We start from the raw sequence: 19,287 nt of genomic DNA, 5'->3' as shown, positions 1-19,287 counted from the left end.
GCCTCTGCAGGCCCTCTTCTGAAACATTGCAGTGTTCTCCAGAAATTAGTGAAACCATGGGTTTGCCTTGAGGCGTAGGGTCTGCACAGAGCTGTGGTACATAAGACTTGTTTCATTGAGTGTTATGGCGAGCGTCTGACTCGTCCGCCGTGTCACCGTCCTCAGTCCAGTGAAGCCTTCTTTGTTAGCTGCAGTGCTCTTCCAGGGCTGCCCTCATCTCAGCTTTCTCCTCCCCTCACTGCTCACACTCTATTCCCTGATTTATGCCCTGTACTCTACCACGCAGAGAACAGACTGACTTTCTAGTGTGTTTTCCTTGCTTAGATGGTCTTCTCCAAATGTGGCCTGTGCTTGCCTAAGCCTTTGCATCTTCCCTCATCCTGTTAGCTGTCCTGAAAGGGGCCTCCATTTAGTTTTCATTCACGTTAGCTGTTTGTTGAGGCTCATTCCCCTCTCCACCTCTTGGAAGACTTTTCTGACTTTTTTTTTTTTTTTTTTGGTAGGTTTCTCCTTTTCTCTCTTTGAACTCTCTTGATCTTCCAGTTCGGCTTGCCCAGCTTGGGTGAGCCATGTCCGGCTCCCAGGAGCAGAATCTCAAGGGGGAGAATCTTCCTTGGGCTGGCTGCCTGCTCCGGTGTAGCCAAGCCTCACGAAATTGCCAAGAGATGTGAGGCTGGGTCTGGAGTCCCTGGGCCTTGTTGCTCATTCCGGAGGGGTGGAGCGTGGTGTTTGAAATGACATGTTTTAGCAACATTTGCGAATGGCCTCAACAGTTGGTTGTCATTAATTCATTTCCACATCTAAGTTGCCGGACTGAATTTTTCTAAAAGGGTGTGTCTGATATCCATAGAGAGATGTCATTTTCCTAAGAATAAGGAGTCTGGGCAGCCCAACACTGTTCTGAGGATCTCAGCATCACCTAGTTCAGCTCGCTCCATGTACCAAGGAGGAAACTGAAGCCTGGGTCCCATGGGAGCTGATGTCATAGCGGGGACCAGAATCCAGGACTTCTCGTTTCCAGCGAAATTTCTTTTCTTGTATTCTAGCCACTTTTTGGAACTGTGTTTTACATAGAGAAAAAGGCAACTAAAGTTTAAAAAAATAAAGATTAAAAAAATGTTAGGTAATCTAAGGCAAAGATATTCTTTCAAAATAATGTGTGGAATTCCTTTTCCACTTGCCCTGCTGCTGAGGGAAGGTGGGTGTCTTTAGAATAAGGGCTGTGAAAATGTGTGGGACAGGATTCCTGTAAACAAGAGCCCACTCACCTCAGATCACTGTCACTTTTGTTTCTTATCCCTATGCTTAGCTCCAGTCATGGAAGCAAAATGGACACCCCCCCCCCTTTTTAAAAATTTTTATTGGGGAATATTGGGGAACAGTGTGTTTTTCCAGGGCCCATCAGCTCCAAGTCATTGTCCTTCAATCTAGTGGAGGGCGCAGCTCAGCTCCACCTCCAGTCGCCATTTTCAATCTTTAGTTGCAGGAGGCGCAGCCCACCATCCCATGTGGGAATTGAACCGGCAACTTTGTTGTTGAGAGCTCGCGCTCTAACCAGCTGAGCCATTCGGCCGCCCCTCCAGCAGCAGCTTGTTGCCTTCAACCTAGTTGTGGAGGGCGCAGCTCAGCTCCAAGTCCAGTCGCCGTTTTCAGTCTTAGTTGCTGGGGGTGCAGCCCACCATCCCATCTGGGAATTGAAACGACAACCTCCGGCAGATCAGTGACAGCTCATTGTCTTCAATCTAGTTGTGGAGGGTGCAGCTCACTGGCCCTTGTGGGAATCAAACCGGCAACTGTTAAGAGAACTGCGCTCTAACCAACAGAGCCATCCGGCTGCCCCCTCTTATTTTATTTATTTATTTGTTTGTTTGTTTATTTATTTAATAAAGGACTTTTCCTTGTAAAGAATCTTGCAGATGGGGAAAGGGTGAAAATTAGAACTGTGTGGCATACATTTATAATTTATTTTTACAAGTGTCAAGTGTTTATGCCAGATGTGGGGACCCCTGAGATTGAAAGAGGCCAGGTGGAACTACGACATAAAAGAATCATCTGCAGCATTAAGGGAACAAAGGTGACATGGTTAATACTGGCTTTTGAGAGAAAGGGGAAAAGGGAGGAAATTTTATCTTTTATTGCAGCCACTCTTGAAGCTGAATCTGTTTCTTTGAAGCTGTCAATTTAGAAATGAAGCCTTTGGCATCTTCAAACAGTGTAATTTCTCAGCTAGCACTGATATTTCTGGATAATTGTTGATGTCCATAGTTGACTAAATTTTCGTGGTTTGCAGCTTTTTCCCCACTTGAGTCTTTAACAAATGCTTGAGGGCATGTATATGTGTGTGCAGGCAAATATCTATGTCTAAAATGGTTTTATCTATGAGACCTAACTTTTAACTTTATGTAGTGATGGTAGATCGCCTTGCAACTTGATCTAGTTTCCAAACCATGAAGTCAAGTGAGCTACAGCTGACCAGTGAGAAACATGCATCTGCTGTATGACTTTTAGGGAAAAAATATTGACATAGTTTTATTTCTCCCGTGTGAGGTCAAGATAGAGTTTTCTTTGATGTGAAAGAAATTCAGACTATTTCTATCTTGCTTTGGGTTGGACCTTAAATGTCTGGTTTTCATTGGGTATGTAAAACTTCCTGATTGTGGAACTTACAAATCAGGTGTGCTGGCGGATGACCCAGGTTTATATTTCATTTGTTCTGTTCAGAGATAATGGCTACTAACCCATTTGGGACTTCTAAACCCAGAGTCAGCTCTGGCTCCAAGCTCGATTGCCTCTGTTCTCACTGCTTTTCTCATTAGATGAGAATCATCTTCTTAGTAACACAGTCTAATATTTATTGCACTTAACTGTGTACCCGTCATGAAGCAAAGGCATTGTCACCTCATTTTCAACACACGATGACTGCAAGGCACGTACTGTTGTCATCTCCACTTCACGGATCCTGAGGCTAGGATTTGAGAGTAGTCAAGCACCTCAGGACTAAAAAGTGATGGCCTCGGACCTGGGAGCCAGGTTTGCCTGGACTCTGAAGCCCAAGCCCTCACCCCGTGGGCAAGACGGCCTCGGCTCCTGGGGTAGGTCATGCGAACTTGGCTAGGCCGGCACATCATACCGGGTTCGTATTTCTGACCCGGACAGATCTGCATTGGAATGAATGTTGGCTCTGCGTCTTAGTAGCTATGTGATCTTGGTGAATTACTTTAAGCCCCCAAACCGTCTTCATTCAGAAGTTGTATGTGAAATCTGATGATAAATCCACTTTTGGTACACAAGGCCGGAAGGAGACTGTCAATAATCATTTTGCTTATTACTTACACAGTAGCTTGACCTTTGTAAGATAATTTCTGGCATGTGAACTTGCCTGTTTTCTTTTTCTTCTGGAATGCTGAGCGCTGGCCAGCTCGGTCTGGAGTGGGGTGGCATGGTGCATCTGCTGTTGGGGACACCTGTTGATGTTCGTCACCTCCTGTGGCTCTTCAAAAACATTTCTGGAAGCTACTGGGTGTGTTAGTGGCCATTTTTGCAAGCAAGTCTTGGAGTTAGTCCCAGCCTTGTGGGGTTTGAGGGGGCCCAGTAAATAGCATGCCTCTTCTCTGCCCGAGCTCAACACAAGAGGAGAGGTTGTCAGAAGTTAGGCAGATGGAGACTGAGATGTCATCTTTATTATTCACAGGGCTGATGTTGGAGATAGAATAAAGGAGTTACAGATAGAAGATAACAGAGAAAGGAGTCGATGAACAGAGGCCGGAGAAAGGGAAGCTTAGATAGAGGCAGAAAAATGGAGGGAGGAAGAAAAGATTGCATCCAGAATTCTCCTTACGAGCTGAGGATTTTGGAAGGGGTTCTTGGTCTTTATAATGTTTACACCTTCAAGGAAAATGGGAGAGGGATTGGTGAAGGTCACAAAGCTTCTGTTGGCAAACAGGTTTGAAACTCAGATGTCTACTCCTGGACCAGCCTCTGAACCATGCTTGGTGGAGAGCTACTTGTGGGGAGGAGAAAATGGAAAGATTGCATTTTGGAAAGCTTGCTTGAGTCTTTGAAAACAGTTATACTTGTTACATTTAGGAGCTTCTCCAGTTAAATATTTTTGAATTACATAGCTTTTAAAATGTCTGACAGTTGATAGTTTCTTGGTGTATGCATATTGTATACATGTATGTGTATATATGTATGTATCTATGTACATATGTGTATATATGCATGTATGCATGGATAGGTATATATGTATGTATACAATACACAAACATTTATATATTATATATTTTACATGTTTTTTGTATTTTATGTCTTTACATATGCTTATATATTGTTATAGCTTATTTTTTTCTTTTATATGTTTTCTTTATATACTTTTTGGTATGTTAATTGGTAGCTTTTGATTCTGAAGGAAAATGAAATCATAATAATGGTTAACAACTGCTGAAAAGTGTCCTACCATGTGAGATTTTATGTAATGGTTATCCTTAAAAATGCAGATCTGGTGATGGTTTCAGCCCTCAGGAACAACCCTGGCTACAACTCCATCCTTCCCCTGTTACAGGCAGCCTAACAAATTTAGAGGCCGAAGCTCCCACCTTCTCCAGCCCCCTACTCTCACCCTTGTCCCCCTTATTTGTATGTCTTTTCTTGATTTGGGGTTTATGAAAATAGTCATGTTATCTGAATTCATCCAGAAATGAAGCCATCCCCATTTTTGTCTGAATGCTTACACAATCTGTACGTTTGATATGAAGTTATATTAACCATAATCTAAGAGTATCTTAAATTTTTGCAGCTGTAGAATTAATTATCAGACTTATAATAATTCAATTTTAGCATTTAAAATCTAGTTCAGACTCATCTATATGGGAGTAAAGTTGTATCTCATAAGAGCCTTTGGCCTAAGCATATCCTTTGTGTGTGTGTATTTTATTCAAATGTTAAACTACAACAAAAATTAAGTCTCTCCTGTTTTTTTTTGTTTTTTTTTTATAGCTTCTCAGACAAACTATTTAGTGGAAAGGGCTTACATTTTCAGCCATCAGTTCTGGATTTTGGAATTCAGTGAGTATCTTTTCTTTATAATTTTCAATAACGTATTTGCATTATTTGCTTTCAGGATATCTTATATATGCATGATGTTAAATACTTTTAAAGTATATTAATAATATCAAGGGATATTGATCCTGGGTCTTGTTAAAAGGAATATTTTTTGAGAAAAAGAGAGTGTAAGAATTGTTTTAGCCCTTTCTATAATTTTTAATAAACATGCCTTGTAATAATTTATAGTGATTGGAATTTAATAAGTCAGTGTTAAGTCCTTGTGTTTCTGAAACAAATCAGGTTATTTTATAATAGAAAACTTTAAATATTGATGGTTTCTGAATTCTTTTCATTAGATTCATTTCCTCAATCTTTTTTACTGCTCACTCTGCTTCAGGATTCAGAATTGCACTGTGCAGACAATAGTTATTATGATTAAGACTTTAGCAACAAGTTAAGTGGGGAAGACAGCATGTAAGCTGTAATTACTTACGTGTCGTGTGAAGAGCCATGAGATGAAGGGAAGGCGATTTGACTATCGGCTGAGGGATGAAGAGAAGGATGATGCTGTATGGAAGGAGGGGAGTTTAAGGACTCTTGTTGGCTGTGATCAAGTTTGCAGCTTAACGTGTTAAACTCCCTGAATGCAGAATATTGCTGCATTAAATAGATTGAATTTCAAATTAGTAGAGTTTCAAGGCTGGAAGTGAAAGAGTATTTCAGGTGTAAAAGCGCTGCTTGCTTTAGCAGCCTGAAATAGCACTTCAGTTTTACGAAGAGCTTTGCTGAATTACAAGAAAAGTTATGTGAATGAAGGAGCCATGGTGTTACAAGAGGGTGGGGTGGGTCGGTGGGGGTCTCCTGGTGTGTCCTTTAGTCATCTGGGTGTCCTTCTTTCCGTTTTCTTCTGATCATCAAAAGATTAGCGCTGCAGTGAGGGAGAATGACGTTTTCAATTTACAAGTATCTTGTTGAGCTTTTTACAGGAGATTCTGTAAAAGGAAGAGAGAAAAGTGTGAAGGGAAATTGCTGACTTTATAAGATTCTAGCTGCCTGCGTTTTCACTTATGAATTTTTATTATTTTTACTCCTAGGTAAAGAAATTTTTTTAGAAGAAGCTCAATTTATAATAAAACCTCACTGATTTCAAATTCTGAGGGAGCACTTTGCTTTTGTGGAAAGTTTTTATTGTAAAAAGAAATCTTAATGCAGAGCCTATTTTAAAGACTATATTATATAGACTGGTAGCTATAATAAGATGGATAGTAGTAAGTTAGAGTAGGCTAACAATTCCAGGTCATAGGACGCTGGCTGTGTGTAATATATTTATTCTTCAGTAACATAAAATTCTGTAATCAGTGCACATGTATGTATATATTAGCCACATGGGTTAATTAACTATATGTAGCAGTTGCTGTTCCTGATAGCTGGAAGCAGGTCGAAAAAGTGTTTGAAGTCTTTAATTGAAAAGGTTGCTAACTTTCAGACTTGAGTCACCTTTGGATGCTTCAGTTATGTTTACGTAGTACTTGCATACGTAGTTCTCAGAAGATAGTCGTGTGTGTGCGTGTGCCCAAGCGTGTGCTAAGATGTGTTCATGCATTTGTTGCAAAGGGGTAATGCAGTTTGCCCAAAGTCATTTCACTAGAAATGACAGAGTAATTCTTCTGATTCCTGAGCCAGCACACCCCACGCTATTTTTCTTATGAGTGAGATCTATCGAGGATATGATTCTGGGAATAAAATGTTTTTGCTGAAATTTTAAAAAATCTCAGTACGAACAAACTATAGTTTAAATTTCAACAGTTTAAAAATTAGTTGTTTTCTCTCACTTCTGATACATGGCATAATTTATAGGCATTAGATGAAAACTTTCAGCAGAGAGTTCTGATCTCTTCACTGCCCTAGTGTAGCTTTTGCTAGGTGTTGTTTATTTCGATGTTGGCCATGGACACACCCCATCCCTTTTCATAGCTTTGATTTCCCCCTAGAATGCAGAATGGGGATCATGTGATTCAGTTGCCCTCTGCCTGCTTCTTAGGCTTTGTTTTAAAGGTTAATATTCTGCTGGTCCTGAGATGAAAAGTGCTAATCGTTCATAAGAGATTTTAATCATTCTTTTGTAGTATTAAATTAATAGAGCATCTTCCAGTTGTCACTAGTAAAGGAAATTCTTATCCTCATAACACTTTTAAAAATAGAATTAAAAAAAAAAAAGAATAAAAATAGCGCAGTGGTAACCTGGTCTCAGCCGGCACCCTCTGTCAGGTCTGGTGAGGTTTCTGGTGGAGGCAGTCACTGGGCTCTGTTATAATACATTGCAGTTTTGCAGCCTTATTTTCTAACTTGTTTCTCTGAGAGAGAGTTGCATCCTTTGAAATGAGAGATCTTGTGTTCCACTTATGTGACTTGGTATATAAAGCTTTGAGGATAAGTATTAACAACATTGCTGATCGGTTCCTATTATTTACCTAAAACCACAGAAGTCCTTTTTATTTAATTTGAGTGAAAAGGCAAATGTGGACCTGGTACTCTTGAGGTAGGACTTTCTGAGGTGACCCTTTATGCTTATGGTTGTATAAAAAAATTTTAGTAACTAAGAACACTCTTTAAAAAATTTTTTTAATCACACTCGTGTATTTTACTTGTAGCTGGCTGTAAAGGATTTATTTTTTAAAATACACATTGGACCATTGGACATAGTAAACCTTCAATTAAGACCTGTGATTAAAAATAGGAGGAAAGGCTAGAAGAAAAACCCCAAGGACTTGATGGTGATAATACAGTATTTTTGAAATCCCATTGTGTATAAGAGAAACAACTTAATTTTGTTTTTCTAAAAGCATGCATTTCTTAATACCACAGAAATCAGAATAAAGTCAGAAATACAAGCATAATGTCGATGAATTTTTTTTAGTTTTTTTTTTTTTTTTTTTTTTTACTGAATTTAGAATATAGTTATAGTTTTATTTTATTTCTGGGCCGTACTAATGAGAACTGTGTATTGGGGTGTCTGCCACTGAGGGTAATAATACTAGAGAAATGACTTCAGTGAAATGTTTGCAGGCTCTCTGTTTATTGCAGCATAATTTAACTAGAGTGAATTTGGCATTGGACAGTAGGAACCAAAGGTAAATGATAAAGGGAACATTTCAGGTAGTTCCAGGTAGGTGGGCCAGAGATCAGCTCCTTTTCTCTTGTAGTTCCTTTGTCAGAGCCAACCTTGTGTGGGAAAATCAAAATTAAGGTCTGTATCAGGTAGGTTATTTGCTGTCAAGCAGCGATTCTTCGTCTGAGATTCATGGAAAGTTTTTTTTGTTTTTTTTTTTAAAGGTTTTTTTTTTAGTTTTTTTTTTTTTTAAGATTTTATTGGGGAAGGGGAACAGAACTTTATTGGGGAACAGTGTGTACTTCCAGGCCTTTTTTCCAAGCAAGTTGTTGTCCTTTCAATCTTAGTTGTGCAAGGTGCCGTTCAGCTTCAAGTTGTTGTCCTTTCAGTCTTAGTTGTGGAGGGTGCAGCTCAGCTCCAGGTCCAGTTGCTATTTCTAGTTGCAGGGGGTGCTGCCTCCCCATCCCTTGTGGGACTCGAGGAATTGAACTGGCAACTTTGTGGTTGAGAGCCCACTGGCCCATGTGGGAATCGAACCTGCAGCCTTCAGAGTTAGGAGCATGGAGCTCTAACTGCCTGAGCCACCGGCCGGCCCTCATGGAAAGTTTTGAAATTACGTATCAACTTTTGTGTGTGCATGTTATGGAGGCAGAAGCCAACCCTTCATCAGAGTGCTATGAAAGACTCATGATTTAAATGGACAAGAACCACTGCTAGACAGCGACGTAGGGTTTTCATTTTTCTTAGAAGAATCGTTTTTAGCAACAATTAAGTTTTCATTTTATAAGACTTAATAAAGTCTCTGCGAGTTGAAGTCCAGAAGTCCATTCCCTGCTCCCCCCCCACCCCCAACACACACACACACACACACACACACACACACACACACAAAGCCTCCTTAAATATATTGCTCAGGAAACAAACCCTAAGAAACTTGGGTTTTTCTATGAGTAAATTTTCTTATTTAAACATATTTTCATTTGATTTAGAGTCTCACATCAGACAAGTACCCAGTTCCCACTGTGTGTTTTTTGCAAGCATGTAATGGTCTAGATGGGTTAAATTCTTCTAACACAAAAACCAGTGGTTTGCTACTACGGATGGGCATAAGTTTTGTAAAAGAAAGGATTCTTTCTTTTTGATTGTTGTGGAGTAGATGCTTTATTAATAACAGGATTTGATAATTGTTGCTTTTAACTTTGTAATGAACATCAACAACTTTTCATGGTTTAAAGTATATATGTGGATGGACGGATGGATGGATGGATAGATGGATGGATGGCTATATTTATAACGACACAATACATTGCTTTTTCTCCCTTTTGTCATGCTAGGTTCCTGGGACACCCTGCAGCCAAGATTCTCTATGCTTATAACCCGAGTAGGGATAGCGAGGTCGTGGTGAATTCAGTGTTTACAGCTGCTAGACATTTTCATGTGCCTCCTGTTCATTGCAGGGTAAGTGTTGATGTACTCTTGGAAACTATGCTGTGGCGGGCTGCCAGGGTTTCTGCTTGCTTTGGCCTGAAGTTTTTACTTTCTGCTCCCTGTCTCCCTTATTTCTGCTACCCAAACTCTTTCCTTCTGTGTGTTTGCTTTAGCATTTATTTTTTTCAGTTGTTCATATTCATAATTTTGGTGGCTTTTGACATATCTCCATGGGAAAAAAAAAGTTTAAAGCATCTAAACTAGGTGGTAATGGATGTATATTTAATGTGACTTTCCATCATTAAAAAAACTCATTATTTGTTTTGAAATGACTACAAATGCTGAAGCATTTAGTAACTAATACAAGTGTAAGTGGATGCAGGGGTGGATCTATCATGATCTCTTCACCTGGCAAACCTACTAAGATATCGTTAGAAGTCCTTTCTAAATGTAGGAGTAAGAGGTAGTGAGTGAATGGCTCCTTACAAAGCTATTTGCATCCTAACACAGAGATCAAGACCCTAGTCTTCAAATAGTTTTAATTTTAGTGGTCTTTAACTTTTAATGAAGGTCCCAGTTACTAATGGATTTTATTGACTTATTTTGCTCCCTTTTGTCTACCTGATGCATTAAACAAACAAACAAACAAAAACAAAAAAACTGGGACCAAGGAGATGGAGCCCAGTGTTTTGTTTATGATAGTCTCTCTGAATAATAAGCACTATCCCTGACTTTTATTAAGTATCAGATGTTTGTACATTGGTAGTTCTCTTTATTTCAGTAGAGCTAGAACTGTGTTTTAGTTAAAGGCATTGAACACATGGGTGTGGAAGAGGAGGGAAAAGATGGGAGGCAGTGGCTCCAATCCAAAGTGAAAGGACTTGGCGACTATCTTCCCGTAAGTCCGTGCCATGTTCCTAAAATACTCTTTTAGATTATTGGATGTTGATTCATGTGGGAGATTCTCAGAAATTCATGATACTTATGAATCAAGGGTGCAGAATATGCAAACATCTGTTCACAGAAGTTGTCAAAAAGAAAGTCTGAGGAGAAAAAATTTTTTCAGAGGGGCCCATTCCAAATGGCTAATTAGGTTCCTTCTTTCAGGTAATCCCAGCACTGGGGAAAACTTCCTTCAGAATTATTTTCTTACCTACTGAAGAAGGGAGCATTGAAAGTTCTTTATTTATTAATACCTCCTCACATGGAATCCTTTCCTATCATGTAAGTAACTTTCGTCACTTACTTCGGTTGTTGGCTTAACCTAGGGGTTGGGATAGTTTAAAGACACTGTTTGGAAATGTTGCCACCTGGTTTCTGCCATTAATATTATAAGGCTATCAGTGATGCTAACTCACCAGCCTTCCCTATCTTCTGCCCTCCTTAAATTTGCCCACCAGCCTCCATTTGGCTGTCTTCAGTTTTGCAGTGCAGAGCTGTTGCTCTCACCAAGGATCTTTGAAGGGTATTAGAACAAAACAAAGAAATCTACCATACTTGTTTCTAGTATAAAATACAGCCGGCTGTCAAAACCCGTGGCCCTCACTTCATAAATGGTCCAGAGGGAGGGAGCTATAGGGGTATTTTCTAGTGGCTTAGATTCCCCCTTTCCTGGGCTCATCAGGGAACATGGATTTCGTGCTTGGGGGCCAGTCCTCAGGAAACTCATTATTCATATCAAGGCACTAGGGAAGGAGAGTATCTTTTTGTGTTGTGATTCACAAAAATAGTTAGGGATCTTTACTTAAGTTGCACCTGTGACATCTTTAAGAGGACATGACATGAAGGAATTTAAGTGCCAAGATATAGCTAGCCATTTTTATGGTTAATTCTTACTAGATTCCATTAAACACCTGGTCCCATATCAGAAAAGTTGACTATTTGTGGAAAGGTTTGCTGTAGCGAGGAACATTCAGCTTAAATACAGCAACTTTTGTTATTTTTTTTTTTTTTGGTAAACAAAGATAAATGAAATAATTGGATAGGGTTGTGAATGCCAGGGTGATGAATACAGATTTCCTTTGGAAAGGCATTTTAGCACTATGGCAAGTTTGTTTTCAAAATTAACAGAGGAGTCTCCCTCTTTCTTTTTCCCCGCACCCCCATCCAGGTATCTGGAATTGGCACTCGCAGAATCTCTACAGAAGGGTCTGCAAAGCAGCTCCCAAATGCTTATTTTCTGCTTCCACAGGTCCAGAGCATTCAGCTTTCACAAACACAGGTAATTTTAATAGTAGACTTATTTTGAATGGTCGTCGACACCAAACTTTGTATTTCTCTAAATTTATGTGTGTTTTGCAGAGTATAAATGCAGCCCTTTTACATAGTCAGAATTGAGATACTTTTTTCTGCTTTTTGAAAAAAAAGTCCAGCTATATAAGGAAATAGTGTAGGTATGTAAAAGGTCAGTGGAATCTGTATATTTCTTTTTAATGGCTGTACAGTCCATGGTGTTGACATTTCATAGTTTTCTTAATCCTATTGTTGGTCATTTGAAATGTTGCCAGTTTTTCATTATTATTACCCTTAGGCCACGTACGTATTTTATAACTTTCTTTATTTCCCTTTGGATTACCTGTTTCCTTGGGGTATATTGCGTAAAGAGAGATTCTTTAGTGAGACACTATGAACCATTTTATAGAGCTTATTAAATCTTGCCAGGTTGCTTTTTAGGAAGACAGACCTCCCTGGTCACCAGTAATGATATTCCTCCAGGAAGGTTTTACTCTCTTCCCTTCTGCATGCTTCCCGTCCTTCCTGTGTGTGGCTTAGTGCAAAAAATGTATTTGATGTTTTTGAAGGTATATAATAATACCGTTGCATCTTTTAATATGCATTTTACTAATAGCATATAGGTTTGGTCATTTTTTTTCTTTGATTATCCACATTTCCTTGTAACAATAGATAACTTTTGAAACTGAAAAAAACTCTTGAACCAAGATTATGAACCTTACCCCCTTACCTACCCGTTCTTTCTGATTAGCAAATAAAGAACAGTGCTTAGACTTCTTTGTCAGTTATAGCAGTACCTGGGGCCATTTTTCGTTCAGCAGTCTCCTTGGGCTTCTGCTGTAGGCCAGGAGTTGGTCTAGCATTTCTGTCTTCCTGGAGTGTACATTCCAGTAGGTGAGACAACAACAGCTAATTTACCTGTAATGTAATGTCTGGGAGCTTTGTCACTACATACACAATTCTTAAGGATGTTTAATACTATTTTCATCTTTATAAATTGAAGAGTCCCTCCTTCCAGGATTTTAAGGAAGATTTCTTTTCATTTGCACCTTTTGCTTTGGTTTAAATCCTAAGACCAGAGGGGATGTACTGAAAGGTATTAAGCAGGGGAGACTGATATGATCCGACTTGCATTTTTGTAAGGGTTCCAAAGGGCAAGCATAAGCTTCACTTGCATATGCCGACAGCAGGGGTTTTTTCGCATGTACATTTTTAGCCTTATCTCAGGGCCCCTTCAGCAAAGCTGGGGCAGCTGAGAACGGCCAGGTTTCTCTGGTGACCGAGACTGGGAGCTTTGAGTGCCAGATGCCATATTAGTGTTGATACAAGTGTTGAAACCGAGATGGGTGTCCAGATGAGTTAATGGGGTTAATTGAAGGGCACATGGAATTCAGGGTCTCATAAAGAGGCCGGCATGAAACCTTGATGTGAAGGGAGCTTGTGTGTTATCCTCGCTCCCTGGCACCTCCTGTCTGTTGGCCGTGGTGCCCACTGCCCTTTTCCATACCCGGGCCCTCCTGGACTGCTGTAGTAGCCCCTTGACTGGTCTGCCAGCAAAAATGCAAGTTGGACCTCATTTAGTCACCTGCTGAACACCTTTCAGTGCATTCCTGTAGGTTTTAGGATTTAAACCCAATCGTTAGTGTGGCTCCAGTAAGGCCTGACACAGTGTGTGGCCGGGTCTTTTGTCTTGTCGCCTGTGTCACACACCACCTGCGTTACAGTCTCACTAGCCTCCCTCTGCTTGCTTGCACAGGCCCTTTCCACTCCTGCCACAGGTCCTTTATGCCTACAGTTTCCCTCCCACTCCCCCTTCTCCAGCTTTTCTCCAAAGTAACCCTTATTTCATTCTTCATTTATCAGCTCAAGTTCTTCACGGAATCTTGCCATCTCTCCCGTTCTAGTTCAGAATCCATGTTGGACTGTAGTAGAACGGTGTTCCTTCCCCCCTTAGAATGTGTATCCCCATTAAATAACCACACACCCCACTATGTGGTCACTTAGCCACTCTTCCCTTCACTGTATGGAATTTAACGCCCGGTGAAAGCAGGGACTGTCTGATTTGGCTCTCTACTGTATCCCCTGAGCTTCACCCAGGGCCTGCTGTAGTCAGAGGTGCCCAGCAAACCTGGCTAAGTGACATTCTGGCCTCGAGGTAGGTTTGTAGTTCTCCCTCAGGGGCAGTTTTCATCGCTCCCTGGCCTGTGGCCCACCATGGTGGTGACTTGGCTTTTCTAGGTCTTTGTTTCTGTGTTAACTGATAACCAAACTGTCAGTTTGGATTCTTTTCTTTTCTTTTTTCTTTTCTTTTCTCTTTTCTTTTCTTTTCTTTTCTTTTCTTTTCTTTTCTTTTCTTTTCTTTTCTTTTCTTTTCTTTTCTTTTCTTTTCTTTTCTTTTCTTTTCCTTTTCTTTTCTTTTCTTTTTTCTTTTCTTTCTCCCTCCCTCCCTCCCTCCGTCCCTCCCTCCCTCCCCCCTTTCTTTCTTTTTCTTTTTTTTGCATTTTAATTTGTTTTTAAAATAGCTTTATTTTAAAATAGCTTTATTTATTCACATACCACAAAATTCATCCATTTAAAGTGTACAGTTCAGTGGTTTTTAATATAGTCCCGAATTTGTGTAACCATCACCACAATCTAATTCATCACCCAAGTCCCTGGAAAGCACTACTCTGTCTTTTGGTCTTTATAGTTTTGTCTGTTCTGGACACCTCATGTAAAGGAAATGTGTGGTCTTTGCGATGGGCTTCTTTCACTTAGAATAATGTTTTCAAGTTTATCTGTGTCTTAGCACGTATCAGTCTTCCGTTCCTTTTTATTGCCAAATAATAATTGTATAGACATACCACATTTTATTTAACCATTTGTCAGTTGGTGGACATTGGAATTGTTTCCATTGTTTGGCACTCAAAGCTTATACCTAAGGATCTGAATAGAATTGGATTTTAGTATCATTCATTGAGTGTTTTTAAATAATCTGGCTTAAACATGGGCAAAAGGCTAAATAAGACATGCACCCAACGATCCCTGAATATGAGGAGTCTGAAGGTGAAGACTCCAAAATACAGAGGGTGCCAAAAAAATGTATACACATTTTAAGACAGGATAAAACTGTATTAAATTCATAATACTCAATATATGCCGATAACGAAAGATGAATACAAGTTCCGTATGACTTCTGCAATTACAAGAGGTGCTCAAAGTGGTCACCGTCAGCATAATTTTAATACAGTTTTTCCTTTCTTAAAATGTGTATACATTTTTTTGGCACCCTCTGGATACAGAGGCTGCTGGAATTCTCAAAGCTGAGCTTGCTGACCAGAGAAGGAAAGTAGCAGGTGTCATAAAACTATGAGCACAGATCAGAACAGAACGTGCTCTTAATGCACGCATTAAGGACACAGTTCAAAAGGCTGCATTTAGGACACAGTTCAAAAGGCTTTTTGAAGATGGCCACAAGTTGTCTGTTTCAAAACTTGAAAGAAATTTGAGTTGTCAGGATGGTCACAGAAGACGTCAGATAGTTTGCTGCTGCAAACCGAACAAAATTCCATCATGAGAAATTAAATGGAAATCAGTCAAAAACCAGATGCATGCCTTTGTGTGGTGTCATGATCTATATGACTCGACACCATTGATTCCTCCACTATAGCTTGGAGTTAAAGAACCTGAACCATATTCTGGTCATGTACCAGGATGGTTAGAGGCTAGAGCTCTAGGACCGTGCCTCGATGGCTGTAACAAAAATTAAGTGTAAGCAATGCAAAAAAAAAAAAAAGAAAAATCAGGGATTTATATTAGCGGTACAAACTGGAGGGAAAATGAATTACCTGTATGAAGTATAAAAAAAGCCAGTTTCATACCGCAGCCTGTTTCCAAGCCTGGGACCTTTCCACCGAGCAACGCTGCCTCTTGCTGGAAGCATGAAATGAGCACCTGTAAAGAACCCAGCACAGGGCCTACCCCAGAGTCACAGAGTAGAACTTCATGACAGCACTCCGAAGAGGGCATTATTTGATAGTTTGTTTTTCTTTTATAACAGAGTATTATTTAGGAAAAACAGTCAAACCAAATAAGTCCATTTTATTTCATCTTATTTCTGTGAGTAGGATAAAATAGCATTAATATCCATAATGTCATATAGACAGATTAGTTCTGCTCTCCTAAGTGAGTCTTATGGTTAAGATCCCAGTTTGTTTTTCAGAATAACAAAAAATGTATCCATCTTGTGAAATAAACTAGGATGCCAGCAAATAATTAAGCTGTTTCATTTTTTTTTTTTTGTATGTGGGCTCATTTTGGTCCTTTTTGTTTGTGTCTATTGTCCATTTGTATCTGACTTTTGCATTTTTCCGGCTGCGCTGAATTGGACTAAATAGCTTCCTCTCTTCTGAAACCAAGTGTTTGTATGATTCATCTTCCTGGGAAGGAAGTAGGGAAATAACAAGGAATTAAGATTGCACTTCCCTTTTGAAATCTTTCATTTGGTCCTTCTCTTTCATTTGCCTTGACCTTTCTGATGTGAGAATTCCTAGCAGCTGAGAGATCACAGTGGGTCTAGTGGAGAATCTGAGGTTCCTCTGTTTTTGTTGCCGTTTTGTCGTCATCTGGCCCCTGGATTATCCTCCCAGGCCGTCTTCTCTGCTCTAGTGCTCACATCGTCACACTGCTGCTGGCGACGTCTTCTTAAAGAGAACTGTGCATCATTTCCCTGGTCACCGTGCTGGTCGGGTCCCTGGTGGTTTGCACGACAAAGCCCAAGTGCCTTAGTTTGGCATACAAGGTCCTTCATCAGCCGGCTCCTTCCTCAGTGGTCCCACCCCTCTTTTCTCACCTCTGGCTTCAGACACCTCTCATTGCCAGAACATCTCAAGCCAGCTCACCTCCGTAAGCTTTCACCCCATTCAAACTCTAATTATCCTTTTAATAATTCCATGCTTCGAGACCCAGTCAGATAGCACCGCCTCTGGAAACTATAGATTCCCGGGCAAGTCTGTGCTCTGGTCCCCATGGCACTTGGTTAAACCCCCTGCTTTATTTAACAATTTGTGTCTGATGTTGTCCCCCAATTCTGCTCTGCCATGAGGCTTTCTGGGACAGGGCCTGTTTCTTTTCATTTTTGTAATCTCAATATCAATTTAGTGTGTAAGTTCAATGAGGGCCCCCAGAATTTTTAATAGATAGATGAATCAGTGGGCATCTGAGCTGAGATCCCCAAATAGGGTATCTATCCCCTCGTAACATCTAAGATTTGCATAACTTCACCTTTTCACCACATCAACCAGTCTGACCTTCAACAGATTTACTACCAGGGCAGGTGCTATTATTCTTATTTTAGAAATTATAGAATGGACTTAGAGTTTAAGTTACTTGGTGGAGTTTGACAGCAGAGCCAGGATTGGCAATCCCAGCTTAGTATGTCTTAAATGTTTCCCACATATAGTAAGTGTCATAATGATTTTCCTATCTGTTGACTTACTAATTCACGTTGCAGGAAAGATAAATGCAAATAAAATGGTTTGTTGGTTTTTCTTGTACCATTTTTATAATGGCAAAGAACCGTAGAAACAGCTTAAAGGCTCAACAGTGGAAAAAAGGATTTGATAAGTTTGAGTATATCAACATAGTAGAATATTAAATAGTTCTTCCAAGTTATAATTATGATGCTTATGTAGAAATGTCTAACAAGTGAATAGTAGTGTACAAGGTATACTGGGTTCTGTGATTGTAACTAAAATATATGGTGGGATATAATGTGTAAATACAGTTGCATTAGGCTCATAAAAAGCAAGCAATTTTATTTTTTAACGTAGTTTTCAGTGCTGTTTTGGATGTAAGCCACTGAGGTTCAGGGAGTGTTACAGTGATTTATTTGGGCAAAACAATATTTGAAATGGCCATTGTCTCAGAATCCAGCATATATGGTCACTACAGTGATATACTTGTCTCAGAGAGTTAAAAGAACTTAAATAATTGTTATTGGAATCATTGTGAAATAATGTTTAATTATAAGGCAAGATGGGAAACCCAGTAAAGCTGGTTGTGTGTGTGTGTCCCAACATGGTATCACACTGAATTCTATAAAAGTGTACGATTAGAAGAAATGACAATGTAATTATTAAAAAATGGCAAATCAGAAAATGAAAAATTAGAAATAAGCCCCAAGACCACAGTCATACTATGCAGGGGTAACCGAGATGAATATTTTACCATCTCCTTTTAGTTTTTTTTTTTTTTTTTGAGCATGTGTGTATGTGATGGGCTGGGGTTCTAACCCCCCGCCACAGAATCATGTTTCTGGATTGTGTAAAGGAGTGATTATTTCTGGGTATTCTGTGTGATATCTAATACACTTCAGACCAGGAGTTCTTAACCTTTTAAGATTGGCACAGCCTTTGCTTGTGGAGTGGTGCTGTCAGGCCCTTGTGCCTGCCTGCCTAGGACAGGTGTTGGGCAAGCACTGCAGTCCGGGCCTGCGTGGAGCCTGGTGTCTGCCAGGTAGGGGGGAGGGCGCCCCAAGTTGCTTTCCTGCTCCTTGCCTCCCGAGGTGCTGATCTCTGTCAATTAAATGTGGCAGTCTGGAAGGGAAGCTGTAAAATCCCTGTAGGGAGAACAAGGGAAGTTTTTTTCCATCACCATTTGACAGAAGACAAATGGAAAGAGTTTGGATTTGTCACGAACGAAGAAGTTGCAAAAGCCTGATCTAGGCTTCGGAGACGGAAAATAGAGAACCAGGGCTTCTGTAGCTATTGTGTTTTCCTGATTGTCTTACATAATTAAGTGAAATAAAACAGAATTTCTGGGTGTCATAGCTGAGAATTCCTTCAAATATGTGTGTAATCATAATGTACTAATATTTCTTTGTGTGATAAAAGTAGTTTGATCTTTGTTACATAAAAATGATAGGTTGTCAGACTCTGGAAAGTTGTTACTGTATGTTAGGTAAATATATGCCGTTACCTAATTTCCCCCTACTACCTCCTCCTGAATATAGTTTTTAAAAGCAAGGAAATTGCTTCAATTTAAAAAAATCTCTCCTTTTCTTTGGAGCCACGAGTGAGAATGATTCAGTGAAATGGGAACTTGGGAAGAGGAGAGATAGAAGGTTGGTGAGTAGGAGAAAGGAAGAAAGCATGGTAAAGCCTAGAGAGAAATGTGAAGAGGTGTGGGTGTCAGTGTTTCTCTTCCCTCTTCTGTATTTTACAGGCCAGTGGAGCCTCGTCCCCTCCATCTGCCCCATCTCTAAAATCTCTGCTCTCTTGGCTACTGGGAGAACACAGTTTCCTGGTCCCTCTTTAAACTCAGTGGTTGCTTTGTCTGTTTTCTTGCCTCCCAGGAGAATTGATTCAGTCGCTTGATAATAGAATAGATGATCTTAAAAAGGAAGAAATTATAATCTCAGCTATTTACGAAGTTATAAGACCATGAGTCTTTTTTTGATGTCTTTCAAACATTCATTAATTACATTAGCATATTCT

The 19,287-nt window shown here is 39.9% G+C and overlaps 1 protein-coding gene across 4 annotated transcripts in view; it reads left to right on the top strand.

The window, feature by feature from the left end:
* The window catches only part of TMEM131L (transmembrane 131 like), a 145,638-nt gene that overhangs the window by 66,546 nt on the left and 59,805 nt on the right, over nt 1-19,287 (top strand). For all 4 annotated transcript variants that reach the window (XM_019722360.3, XM_019722355.3, XM_074338418.2 and 1 more), the window contains 4 exons: nt 4,996-5,064; nt 9,487-9,610; nt 10,688-10,804; nt 11,691-11,801. In XM_019722360.3, coding sequence (XP_019577919.3) covers nt 4,996-5,064; nt 9,487-9,610; nt 10,688-10,804; nt 11,691-11,801 — 421 coding nt within the window. The remainder of the gene's footprint in view (nt 1-4,995; nt 5,065-9,486; nt 9,611-10,687; nt 10,805-11,690; nt 11,802-19,287) is intronic.

This window comes from Rhinolophus sinicus, chromosome 15, assembly GCF_057876585.1.
Source record: "Rhinolophus sinicus isolate RSI-liver-muscle chromosome 15, RSI-T2T, whole genome shotgun sequence".
In the NCBI taxonomy this organism is placed as follows: domain Eukaryota; kingdom Metazoa; phylum Chordata; class Mammalia; order Chiroptera; family Rhinolophidae; genus Rhinolophus; species Rhinolophus sinicus.
This window is presented reverse-complemented; position numbering and strand designations above follow the sequence as displayed.